At 45.0% G+C, this 13,955-nt stretch overlaps 1 protein-coding gene across 2 annotated transcripts in view; it reads right to left on the minus strand.

Moving 5' to 3' along the window:
* Positions 1-202: 202 nt before the first annotated feature.
* The window catches only part of GAN (gigaxonin), a 59,118-nt gene continuing 45,365 nt past the window's right edge, over positions 203-13,955 (minus strand). For both annotated transcript variants that reach the window (XM_047709980.1, XM_047709981.1), the window contains 2 exons: positions 11,195-11,304; positions 203-11,107 (listed from right to left, as the gene is read on the minus strand). In XM_047709980.1, coding sequence (XP_047565936.1) covers positions 10,926-11,107; positions 11,195-11,304 — 292 coding nt within the window. In that variant the 3' untranslated portion in view covers positions 203-10,925. The remainder of the gene's footprint in view (positions 11,108-11,194; positions 11,305-13,955) is intronic.

A 13,955-nucleotide genomic window follows, 5' to 3' on the forward strand; every position in this document is an offset into this window, starting at 1 on the left:
TCTGAGGTCCCACGGAGGGAAGAAGATGCTGTGAACCCACGTAAATTGGTTTTTAAGCTGATGACACCCTTTTGCCCCATGCACCAGTTCCTACATATTTTTTTTTTTTCTAAACAAAGCGTTAAGAGTCAAAGTCAGTAAGCACATGCTAGATTAACAGTAATACATGTTATCTTCTGGAGTTTCTTCTGAAGCAAAGATCTCTTTGGAAAAAAATATGAAAAGATGGTCTCTCTGATTGTAAATGAGCAATTCTAATTTCCGATTCTACTCACAATTTGAGCGGCATGTTTTGAAGTCAGAGCTACGGAAGAGAAAAAGGAGACCACGGTCTTGCTATGCTCTCCCGAATGCTCGAGAGGACGGCGCAGGTCCCAAGCCCCCGGATGAGCCCCATGGCGGGTGTGCAGGCGGCAGGGGCCCAGGCCAGCCCCCTGGGACCCCCCAGCAGGCCTCGCTAGGCGATGTGGGGGCCACACAGTGCCTTGAGCCTGGGTGCTGAGGTAGTACGTGTGGCATCTGGAGCCCCTTCTCTTGGCTCAGAGAGGAGCCTATGTGGGAGGCGGCCGAGCTGGGCCCCCGGGAGGCTCTGCTTGTCTAGAGCTGGCCATGCCTCAGAGGGGAGGCTCCCGCCCTGAGCTCTACCCAGGGAGGTGCAGGGCGGTCTGGACTCTGGGAAGCTCCCTGGAGCCTGGGGGACAGGTCTGGCTCTCCTGCAGCCAGGGCCAGCTGGCTGTGGAAAGTGCTAGTCACAAAGGCTGGGTCAGGAGCTCCCAGAAGATGCCTTTTCAGTAAATATTTTCAGGCTAACGGGCTGGGAAACAAGAAGAGTTTTTTTGTTTTATTTTTTTAAATTTTATTATTATTTTTGTTTGTTTTGTTTTCCCCTTTTTCCCCCTTTCTGGGATACATACTTTATATGCAGTTAAAACCCCCAGTTGGGACAGGTGTGGGATGAAGAGCAGAGGGCAGCGCGGGAAGGCCAAGCAGAGGGCGTACATAAGAGGACCCTTGAAAACAAGACCGGAATGACCTCCCCCACCCCGACTGAAGTCCCTAACTGGTGCAGAGAGACGTGCCAACTGAGGACGAGCCTGCTTCCTGGAGAGCCCCCAGCAGGGTCTCTGGGCAAGTACAGTGGGGCGCGGGGAGGAAAGCCGACACTGGTTCAAACAGGGCTTATTATTAGTAAGCCAAGACAACTCGAGAAATCAGAAAATGCACCCAAGAGCTGGGGGAGCACAGACGGCCCCCCTCCACCCCCTGAGGACCTGGGTGCATACCTTGGCTGATGCTTGGTTCCTCTGTTTTGGGGCAGATCTTTGCCAAGGCCGGGGAGGGCCGGAAGAGACACATGGAGTGAGGGGCAGCCTCCCTCCCCTCCAGGATTAAGACTGCCTTGTAGCTTCATAGAAGAGGGAAAGCAAAATCACAAGAGGAATCAGATCCCTTGGAAACTCTTCTCAAAGGATGATAAGACTCTATTGAGCTGGAAAGGGCATGGAGAGGTCGGCCAGCCAGCGGGCCCAGCATATAAGCCCCCTCGAGAGCATTCCTGGCCTCCGCCACCTAAGTCCTACTTAAAAGAATGCAATTTTTACTTATCAGCTTTCTTACATCTGCAAAGATACCGACAGATTTCAAGCAAAAAGTAGATAAAAAGCAAGAGCTGCTGTTCCAGTTGACAATACAGTTTTAGGGAAATCTCTAGAATTGCGCCTATTTCTGAAAGTTCTGCTGAAAAAGGATGTGGCTGTTGGCCAGAGGCCACAGTCAGGAGGCTGTGGACAGGAGGTGGTCAGGGAGGAAAGGAGGAGGGAGCACAGGTTGAAAGGAACAAAGGCTCTTCTCCCCAAAATCAGTGCAGAAGTACAAACTCACCCACCCCAATTTTTTTAAACTAAGCTGTTTGTCTGCAAGGAGCTTTGGAGACGGTGACCAATACCTAGCCACAAAGCAAGGACTCGTGCACAGACGCAGTCATGCTGCTGGTCACAGCTGCAAGGGCTCTCCTAGGTGGCATGTTCAGAGACAAGCGCTCAGTGCCACGGAGGGTTCCTACCTTACCATGAGGCCACTCTGTCTCAATGTCCGCTGTTGGCCTGAGCCACGCACACCTGCATGTTCTAAACAAGTCCCCATAGGCCTGTGTCTCAGGCCTCTCCAATGGTGGCACCTGGAACTGGTAGCTAAATGCTATGGTCCCGGCGTCCATCAGTGCAGCCGGTGGACCAAGTAGTACAAGACACTTCCTTTTCTGGCTACCAGTCCCACACACAAACACTATTCTTTTTTTTTTTTCTTTTTAATTTATTTTTAAAACTATGCTCTATGCCCAAACTGGGGCTTGAACTCATGACCCTGAGATCAAGAGCCATAATGCTCTAACGACTGAGCCAGCCAGGCGCCCCATTCTTGTTTTTAAATACTTGGCTTATGTTCAAATTATCAGTGATTCCCCGCCCCGCCCTTTTTTTCTTTTTCATTTAGGAACTATCTTTTCTAAACCTGGATATGAGACTTTAGCCATCTATCAGATTGTCACAGCGCTGGGGAGAGCCTCACACCCAAAGAACACTTAATCCCTCCGAGCACTTTTCTCAGCCTTCTAGATCTTAAAACACGTCGCTGAGAAAAGTGTTACAAACGGCCATGGCACCCGTGGCCGTTTGCAGCAGCGCTGTCGGTCATGACTTCTCAGCCTTGTCAGCCCTGTTCCTCCTTCCTTTTCTTATTCACAGAGAGAGCCAGAACGGCTTTATAGAATGCCTTTCATGCTGCCACATCTGCCAGTCCCTGGGTGGGAACCAGAGAGAAAGTGACCGTATGGAAGGGTTTAAGGAGTGCACTTTCTGAATCATTTCCTTAAATAGCCCTACTTTATTTGAAGGTGCAAAAGTGCTACGCATACACACACACATGTAACACAAATTTTGTTTGTTTAAGTTTCACATAGCATCCAAGTTGAGAGAGAACAGGTATACGGATCTGGAACAGAGATCTAAAATATCTACAGTTTATTCGACCAGTGTAGGACACTACCTGTGACATCTTAGGGGAAAAAGATTCAACTTTGGTAAAGAGTTTTAAGGGTTTCATCACACAAATTCTGAATTGAGGTTTATCTAAAACAACTCTCAATGTTCCAAGCACATATTATAGGATGGTTCAGCTCTACAGAATCATCCTGAATTCAAATATTAGAGCAGTGGAAGGAGAGCAGTGGCACAGGTCCAGAAAGTAAATCATTTTATCAACACAAATGTTCATTTACTTATAGACCTCGCAGCAGCAGAGGTTCGAATGGGGAAGTGCGAAGGCTGGGATACACAGTGAGGGCAGTGCTGCCCCTCCCTGGGGCTCGCCATCAGCTACCCGAGGCGGAGGTGAGCGGCCACAGTGGCCATCCCTACGGGTGAAACATGGGCTGTCAGGTTCTCACCTTCATTATGTCCCTGATCTTCAAAGTAGCCCAAAGAGATAAACACCCCCGTTTACCCTACATTTGCAGGTAAGCAACTGGGCTCTAGGGCTGCAGGACTCCTGAAGGTCACAGTCTGCATCCTAGTCTTTGAACCCACCCACACCCAGCACCATGGCCTGGGCATCCTTGTAGCTACTAGGTTTGCTTGGGAAAGTACACCAAGTATTTATACATGTTTTCCTCAAAATAACTGAAATAAAAAGGTTGGGGCTCGAAGGCCCTAAGTCTTGATTTGCTCGGAAACCACCTGGGGAATGTCTCACGCCGGCTGCTAGCCCCAGGAGATGCGGATGTGCTGTCATGTGGGGGGAAGCTCTGCCTTTCATTCTAAAAAAGTACAGGCTGGAAAACTAGATCACATTAGAGCACAACCACAGTTCCGTTGTTAGGTCTCACCTGGTCCGTAAGTGATTCCCGGTACGCTCGGTTTTTAGGAATGGGTGTAACTCTTTTGGGCACTGGGGATGCTGCGTAATTCCCGTGAGCAACCACTCTGGGAAGGGAAGGTCTGAATGCAGGAATCGGTGGACCTCACGGCTCCCCTGGGCTTACGGACCAGAGAAGCTGACAGACCCAGGCGAGGACAGGGCCGCGTGCAGAAGGCACGTTCCACTGATGCTCAAAGCAAATCCACTCACTCATCATTTTAAGTAGAACACAATTAATTCTGTGTTGTTTGGCCAAACTCAACCCTGTACTTCGGAAACACTTTTAGATCTCATTTTAAAACCCTGGACTGGGCGCCTGCGTGGCTCGGTGGGTTAAAGCCTCTGCCTTCGGCTCAGGTCATGATCCCAGGGTCCTGGGATGGAGCCCCGAGGCGGGCTCTCTGCTCAGCGGGGAGCCTGCTTCCCCTCCCCCCCACCCCTCTGCCAGCCTCTCTGCCTACTTGTGATCTCTGTCAAATAAATAAATAAAATCTTAAAAAAAAAAAACCCTAGACTGTGAGAACCAAAAGAGAAGAGGAATCTACTAATGAACCTCAATTTTCATCAAAATTAAAGATTCTTGGGAAACAAATTCATGGAATTACACTTAAGAGCTCCTTAAGCTGCTCGCAGTAGCACCTTGTAGACAATGGAGCACAACAGCCCCAAGCATCCAACTCCAAATGCTGGGTCTGATTCCATAGACACCTTCTCCCGTCTGGTCCTAACGGGATGGGGCGCAGGCCCTCTGTCTTACACAGCAGTGCTGTTTCAATATACTACTTCTCTACGTTATGAAAACACAGTCTTTTAAAGACTCTTTAAAGTTCAAGTTGAGTTTCAAGTAATCACTTTGCAGCAGCTCTAGGAGAATGATTGTTCCTCCTGATTAAAAGTGCCTATTTAAAAAAAAAAAAGTAGTAAAATGGAAAATATGCCTTAAAGAATTGTATTCCTCAAGGCCGCCCGCTGCTTGCTTCCAGGCTTTTGTTAAAGGACAGAATGTGTTGAATTCTCCTAAGTTGGCAGGGGGTCAAGCACAACACTACATAATGAGGTAGCCGAGAGGAGTTTTTCCTATAAACACAAAGAACAAGGGAATAAGTGCATGTAATTCTCATCCCCCTAAACAGGAAACACGATAAAGAGAGCTACGTATAGTCATATTTATGTGTTCACAGATTTAACTGGAAAAAACGTAAAGCAAGGTTCTAACGTTCACCTTATTTGTAATTGATGAGGAGGAAAAATAAAAACAAGGTATTTTCAAATCTATGATTTTTGTGGAAATGCTAAAAATAAAGATCTAATAAATATAATTTGCCAACCAGAAAGAAAGATAAGCCTGCAACTGCTTGGGGTCCGAATGATCTGGAGTGGCTGTGTGTCAGTACGGGTCACGTGAATGGCCGGATCCGAACGAAGGCAGCGTGCGCACCGACTGCGCGGGCTGCCTCCCCACTCTGCCTCCCCACTCTTCTCTAACACAGATCACACTGACGGAAGCATTTACAGCAGCTTCGCTGGGCCATGACGACATCAATATCGAACTCTATAATTAGCCTAAATTTCAGCTGAGCAGCAATTTTAAAGTATTAGTTTTTATCTCAAAAAAGAAAAAGCGAAGGTGACAGGTGTTCTGCCGTAGGCCATGATGCAAGGCTGTTTTATTTGCAGATATGTGATGTGATGAGGAAGGGGGGAAGTTTAAAGACCCAATCAGATCAGTTAGAGAACTTCAGGGACAGAAGGGAACGCGAACACACTTTGCTCAATCACGCGCACTTACACCAAGGAACACAGAGTCGTAACCGAGCTCCTTAGGTGTCACGTAAACACAGGGACGGCCCTGGGACAAAGCTGAGATAGAGTTAGGATTCAAAATAGAATCGCTTCCGAAAAATACACAAGTTTTAAAAGTTTTACCAGTTGGCTTGCCAAAAAAATCGCAGAAGTCTCTATTTCCATAGTATTGACTTGACCACCAGCAGGCAGCAAAGCCTCAACCTGATTTCATGATCTTCTTCCATATGGGCAAGTGGGTCACCCCTCACCATCATACCACACATCTCTTTCATTCCTGAACCGGCTAGAAAGAGTACTTCAGGCGTTATTAGCAAGCTAGCAAAATACCTTCTCCAACACTCTAAGACACAATCCCTTCTCCCTCACTGATTTCAGATGTGGTAAGAAAAGTAGTATAAATGACGCTTCAGATCTTTAAAAGGAAAAAGTGCTTCTCTGTCAAACACGAATACTTAGTACTCCTGTTCTTACGACCTTCATAAATTCTTAAATTTCCTCTGGCTAATGGACAAAGAAAACCAAACACCTTTCAGCTTACATCTGTGTAACTTGTGAAGGACATGTTTGGGGGTTTAAGTTATACCACAAAAGATTATTTTACGACTAAAAATACTTGTACACCTAGAAAACTAAGTAGGAGTCTCAAAGGCTGAACAGTGAAATGATAATGGGTTCTGCTCACATGTGAGGTGGGGAACGAGGCCGCATCTACTGGGCCTGAGAGACTGCTCCCTGTCCGAGGGCGGGGGGCGCTGCACCCATCACGGAGATGTGAGGATCCAAGCAGTATGTTCTGGAAAAGGCTTGGAACCACATATACAAAACAATAACTAAAACCCAACACTAAGTGTGATAAACGGCATTAGGTGTGCTAAGGATAGGGTCCCCAAATCCTACAGAACCATATGGACACCAAAGAGGTCTGCATCCGTATGTCAGGCACTTTACTTTTTTTTTTTTTTTTTTTTTTCTGTACTAGGTTCTCACCCTACAACATGAGGCCAGCCCATCTGTGCACAAAGTTCCAGCAAAATGAGTCGCTCATGGAGAGGACTTCTCAATCCAGTGATAAACATCGTTTTGACAACAAGAGTACTGCACTGCGGTGGCCAACCATTTACTGGCTGCCTGCTGTGTGCCAAGCACTGGGATTAGCAGATGGCCAAGACAGGGTCGCTGCCCACAAGGAGTTGACCATCTAGAGGGAGGGCAGCATGAAAGCTCCCCAGAAATCCCAACAGAATTTTTGGCCAGGGCACTAGAAGCATTTGCTGATTAAACCCAGGACAACTTTTCTGTAATAGTTGGAGTCTCCTCTCTCCCTGGCTCCCGAAGGCTCCCTGACTTCGTGAGGGGCAGCCACAGAACAAGGCAGTCTTACCCCTCCCCCCCACCAGGTGCTTCTTAAGGGGGTTCCAGCGCCTTTTAAATCCATGCCAAGTGCCACCTCATTCTTTCCCCAGATAATCAGATGTCTTTATCTGACCACAGGAGACTCTCTGGAATCAAGCAGGCCAGCAAGAAGGCAATACTGCAGCGTTCTCAGCGCTCCTTGGAAAACTTTTTGGTTGGGTACACTGAAGCAGGAATGCACCAAATGGAACCCCAACAGACCAAGGCAGCTAAAGAATGTCTCCAAAAAACCCAATTACTACCACAAGTAATGAGGCACCATGGCAAAGACAGCCCTATCTCTACCAGGTCAGTGTAAGGATGTGCTTCCTGTATGTTGCCTAGGGAACCCCACCCTCCACTTATAAATTACAAAAATGGCACCGTCAAAGCGTTGTTGAAGTGGTGACGTAACCAGACCATTCAGTACAAAGAACAGACCATTCATCATTGCCCAAATACTCTTTTTTTGTTGTTGCATCTGAGCAAAGCCTACTGTTAGCTATCAACGCCTCACAGCAATGAAATAAAGAACTGATGAAATAAACAATGAATTTAAAAATTTCTTAGGCCAAATCTTTATAGCCTACCAACTATACTGGTTGGTGAACACTGTTCTTAATCCCACTAAAGAAATGGAAACGCCAAGTAAGACTTCCTACCAACTACAACTCTATGAATATTTACACCCAACGTGAGTTTAACTCAGTAGTATAAACTGAAGGGCCATGGGCTCAAGAATTTATCTGAAGCACCAGAAGACAGTAATATATGTAGTCTTGAACTACAATTGAAAAAGTAAACATATAGAAACACACTTACCAAGTCACATAACACACACACACATTCTCTCCCTCTCACGCTTTTCCCTCTCGCAGGATACAAGCACTCTCACACACTCACAAAAAAAATCCCAAACAAACCACTTCATTTTAAATTAAACACTTATCTCTTCGAAAAATCTATATTTGGATGCATTAAACAAACAAACAAACAAACAAACAAACAAGCCTACTTTAGACCGCAGCCTAGGAGAGATCATTTAAATATTCACTGACTCTAACCTGAGACAACTCTCCTTCTGTTGGAGGGATAATGAAAATACATTGCACTTCCCCCAAAGGTATTTTATTTAAAATTTTAAGATCTATCCTCAACTGCCAATTCCAACCTATGCCTGGTAAAAGTGCCTTGTGAAAAAGAAGTATTAAAAAATTTATCAAGAAAAGATGTTTCAAGGCATAAGCGGAATGTTAAACCTGCATGAAATGAGTTAAAATTTATTTCACAATACCGAAGTCACGGTCACTTACCAAAAAAGGTCATAATTAATTTTCGAACATAATAAAATTAAATATATTCCTACACTTCAACGTGGTATTTTAATATATATATTATATATAGGAAAATAACAGTTTGGCACTTAGCAGCTACTGTTGGTGATAGCATCCCATAATATGTGGCAAATTTATTTTAAAAAACATTGCCTAATTTCTGCAGCTACTGTGTCAATGAACTGCATAAAAAACTTAAAAAAGAACTGTTTTTATAAAATGAATTGACCAAGTCATGCAGGCACTGAAAATATTGCAACAGGGACTCATTCACTCCTAAACAATGAACTGTCTCCTTGGAGAGGCCTGGCGTAGACTGGGAAGATTTTTAAGCTTCAGAAATTAAAGAGAGAGAGTTGCTGACTGTCACGGCTTCCATAGGACATCAGTCACTGCTTTAACGTATCCCAGCTGCAACTTCTGAAGGCCAAGGTTCTGTTCTGTACAGGATATGCTACCAAAGAAAATTCACTTTTTCAGCGATTTGTTTCCCCTAAAAAATGAATCTCTAATTGGAAAAAGAAGTTTGCTTTCTCTGCTGTGGTCGTGTGGCTTGTTTTGATGAAAAGATACCCCAGGCATCACTGGGAAGGTGTGCAGACTACAGCTGACTGGTACACAATAGAAAGAAAAAAAGGTCAGCTTTGCTTTATACACTGGATTTGACTGCGTTACAGGAACGTGTGGCAAATCTGGCCTAGTGCCTCTGATACAGAAGATAAACACCGCATGCCTTCTTCTACTAGGATCTCCTGCCACACACAACACTCTTTAGAACCCCCACAGGCAAGGCTTCTCCCGGCAACTTTTATAGCATTGTACTGACTCCTAGTAGGTGTAAGAAAAAAAAAATCTGCAGAGAGGGGGTAACCCTTTTTTCTGTTCATGGTGCTGGGGGGAGGGGAACATAAGCCACGTTTCATACGCATGTTGTTAACAGCATACAAGCATTCCATCTAGGAAGTTTCCAGAAGAAACTCCTATTCTCAAATTTGTAAGCAAAGGATACATTTATACATTTATTAATTATTAAGACAAAATACTGCTTCTTACAGCCATTTACCAAGAGGGGGGAAAAAGCTGTAGGAAACAATTAGAAATGAAGAGCTCTGTATTAAATTGATTAGAAATCTGATATTGCAATAAAATTCAAATTATGATGTCATCACACTTTGAAGTCTCTGATTGCACACTAAGGTGGCATAATTTGAATGGAAAACAAAGTATCTTATAAAATAAGTGCTACTAACGACAGACCTTTTTCCCCCAACGGGAAGTGGGGTGACATGGGAGTTGGGGGGGGGCAGAGGGTGGAGGAAGAGATAATTCGCTCTACTATGAACAGAATGAAATTAAGTTGAGGTAGTTTATTCTACCAGCCAAACTTTACTTATAACATAATTTGTCTAAAACTCTTGCTAGTAAACGGCACTGAGAAAATTCTGCTACAAAGACTAGATTCTTACGCAGGTGTGTGTTCTAAGACAAGTTTTCAATCCTAAACAGCAGTAAACAAGACTTTGTGTGCTTTCAGACAGATTGAAGTTTTTGATCCCTATATATTTTGTCTGGACAGTTTTTGTAGTCATAGCAGACCTTTATGATTTGTCTGACTTACGTCTTTCTTCTAGAAAATCTCCTACTCTGCTTAATAACCTCGTGTTTATAAAATGGTTCTGATTATTTGCAAGGAGGAACAGCACTGCATGGATCCTTCACAACTCCAGGAGAACTACCCCAGAAATTATGGCATGATGTATCTGAATTAATACAGAAGTTAGCAACTTCCCTTAAATTCACACGAGGGCTGCAACCTGACTCATGGATTTACTGAACCTTTAGATGACTAAGATAGAATGTCGTAAACCAGAAATTTTATCTTAGTTTCAATTCATGATAATAGAGTTTAAAAAAGAGTCTTCGGACACAGTACTAGTAGTAAATGGACACTAACCGGCATACAGTCCAATCTAACATTTTAGGCACAAACCTTAATCGGTCAGGCAGGGTTAGGCATGATATTTCCTTCCAAGTGCAGTAGGAAAGCAATCTTGGTAGTTTGGATATGTTGATTTGCATATACGGATTTTTGTTTGTTTACCAAAGCCAGATACTCGAACACAGCAGTCACGCAGATATGAGTTCCCTTCAGGGAAAATGCACCTTAGGATTTTAACTTCAATATTTTACATGATACCGATTCCCACTTCCCTTCTCCCTTTGACAGTGACTAGCCTCCGTTTGTCTGCAGACACATCTAAGTGGAGGACGGCATTCCTCCAAGGGAGCTTTTTCCACAGTTACGGGTTCTCCCCAACGAGAGCGGAACCTCAGGCTTCTAAGCATTACAGTAAAACCACCAGAGTTACCATACAAGGCCTGGCACACAGAGCAAGTTTCGGCTGCCACCTCTGTTCCCCTCGCAGAAAGCTGTGTCACGGTGCGTTTGGTCGGGAGCTTTGCCTCTGCTCCGGCCCCTCTTCAAGGTGAATGGACACGGATACGGAACAAGCCTTGCTGGAGCTGCAGGCGGAAAAGCTTGCAATTTGCAATGCGTAAGGCTGCGCACCCGGTGCGGCGAAGGTCGGACGGAAGGAGTGGCTTCGTGTGGTGCCAGGTCCCCGTGCTTCTTTTAAACTCACGCACGTAGTCGTAATTGGTACCTAGACCGTGAGAAGCAGCAGAGGTGACACAACGTGCCTTGGCGTCACTGGGAAACACATCCAGCAACATCACCACGAGGGCCTTACCTGTATCGAGGTCTCCGATAACGTAAATACTGGCTCCTATGGGCACAGCTCCGTACACAAAAGAGGAGCTGGCAGGGATGCACAAGTTCTGGTCGTTAAGATAGATCCATCTGCAAGCGAACACACGGGCAAAACCAAGGACGTCAAGAGGATGACCACAAGGTCTAGGAAGCCGACAAAACTCGGTGAGCCAACAGTACTAGGCACCGTGCCAGTTCAGCTCAACCCGCATCCCCACTGCTGGGCAATTAACCGCTGAGTTCCTTCCTGCCACTCTGGATACTAGTCTGGCCTGCGCTAGAATGTCACCTATACTGAAAGGTAAAGAGCAAGCGCTTTTCAACCTGCTTCTTTTGCTCAGCACCATGTTCCTGGGATTCATCTACACAGCTGCTTTTGCATCAATAACCTGTTTCTTTTTCAGTGGTATTCCATCACAAGGAGAGACTAGAACCTGTTTATCCGTGCACCTGCCCATGTTCACGTGGGGAACTGCCAGTGTCTGGTTATGGTGAATAAAGCTGTTGTGGGCACTGGAGAGCGAATCGTCTTGGTGGATGTCATGTCACGGAAGTGACTGGTTATATGGTTTAACGTATATTCCATCGGATAATAAAATGCTGCACTGTTTTCCAAAGGGCTGTGCCATTCTGCCTTCCGATTAGCAACATCTGGGAATTCCAAACGCTTGGCATCACCTCCTGCTCTCACTCCTGACGGTCTTTCTGACTATGGCCGTGTTAGTGGTGTGGGCTTCCCTGAGAAGAGGGAGGCCGGCTATGTCTGTGTGCGCTCACCGGCCACTTCACCTGTCTTCTTTTGTGAAACGTCTGCTCAAAGAGTTGCTCATTTTTTAAATTGGGGTTTTGTCTTCCCACTGAACTGTAAGATTCTTTGTATTTTTATGCAAGTCCTTTGTTAGATACATATATCATGAATATTTCCCCCAGCTTATTGGTTATCTTTTCATTTTCTTAATGGAGCCTTCCAAAGAGCAGTTCTTAATTTTGACAAGTTCCATTTTTTGTTGTTGTTGTTGCTGTTGTTTCGTTTTTTAGACAAAAACTTGCTTTCTGTGTCCCTCTAGGAAATCCCTGCCTATTCCAAGGCTGCAAAGGTTTTCTTCCCTATACTTTTTACTGGAGAGTTTATAGTTTCAGCTTTTATGTTCAGGTCTTACAATGCATTTCAAGTTGTATTTTGGGTGTGGTGTGAGGCAGAAGTTCACCGGTCCTCCACACAGATATCTAGTCGCTCCAGCATCATTTGCTGGAGAGCTGTTTCTTTCCTCACTAAATTGCCTTGGCACTTCTGCTGAAAATCAATTTGATAAGCACAAAAAGGATCCAGGGCTCCACAAAGAGGTGGCTGATTCCCCCGCTGAGAGAGAAAACACGAGGCGTCTGAGGCATCTTGTGCTGCCAGACAGGAAGTGCTTACAGAAGGGCGGGTGTGTCCAAGGGACACGGAGCTAATAGGAAGGTGTTCCCAATGGCCAAAGTTGGAACAACTGAGCAACAAAATAAATAATGAGAGTACTGGATTTATAACTCACAGAATAAAATAAATATTCCTGAGTCCATACTGATACAAGTAAGTAACTGAATACATCAAAAAAAGAAACAGGGAGAAGGGACAGGTCTTCTCTTTACAGAATTCCAGTTAACAAATGCAGACAGAATGAGGGAAATAGACCAGCATCAGGAAACCACCACAGTTATAGTGACCGCAGGGTGGGTCCACCGACGGGTGCTTAATTAGTGATCAAAGTTTGAGAAGAAATGGTGCATATTCTCAATGATCTCTTCCAGGATTTTTGTAAAGTAAAAGGAAAGAAAGGCAACTTTATAGTGGCGAAACCCAAGAGGCCCCACCTTAACTAGGTAATCAACGTTAGTGTCACGGGTACTAAGACTAGAGGCAGCACGTCCTCCTCAATGGCGTGCATCACCTCTGTGGTGTTCCTGCCAAAAATACCCAACCTCAGCCTGATCATGAGAAATCATCAGACAAATCCAAATGAAGAGATACATGCACCAATTATCTTCAAGAATATCATGGTCATGAAAGGCAAGGAAAGACCAAGGGAACATCACAGGTTAAAAAAGACTAAAGAGGGGTGCCTGGGTGGTTCAGTGGGTTAAGCCTCTGCTTGCGGCTCAGGTCATGATCTCAGGGTCCTGGAATTGAGCCCCCCATCAGGCTCTCTGCTCAGCAGGGATCTGCTCCCCCCCCCACCTCCTCCGCCTGCCTCTCTGCCTACTTGTGATCTCTCTCTCTCTCTCTCTCTCTCTGTCAAATAAATAAATAAATAAATAGATAGATAAATAAATAAAATCTTAAAAAAAAAAAGACTAAAGAAACACAACACAGTGTGTTGTGGGATCCCGCACAGCATCTCAGAGCAAAGGGAAAAGAGAGCTGAGTGGACGAGCTGGTGTAATTGGAGTAAAGACTAGGGGAACTTGGGTGGCTCAGTCGTTAAGTGTCTTTGGCTCAGGTCATGATCCCAGAGTCCTGGGATTGAGCCCCGCATAAGGGAGTCTGCTTCTCCCTCTCCCCTCTGCTGTGTTCTCTCTCTCTGTCAAATAAATAAATCTTTAAAAAATAAAAAGACTATAGTTTACTTATTAATACCGTACCAACATAAATACCTTGGTTTTGATGTCGGCACTACGGTTACATAAGATGTTAACACAAAGGAAAGTTGGGTGAATGGCTTAATGGAGATTTTATTTTTGCAACTTTTAAGTGTAAAAGT

This window comes from Lutra lutra, chromosome 17 (genome assembly GCF_902655055.1).
Source record: "Lutra lutra chromosome 17, mLutLut1.2, whole genome shotgun sequence".
Lineage (NCBI taxonomy): Eukaryota > Metazoa > Chordata > Mammalia > Carnivora > Mustelidae > Lutra > Lutra lutra.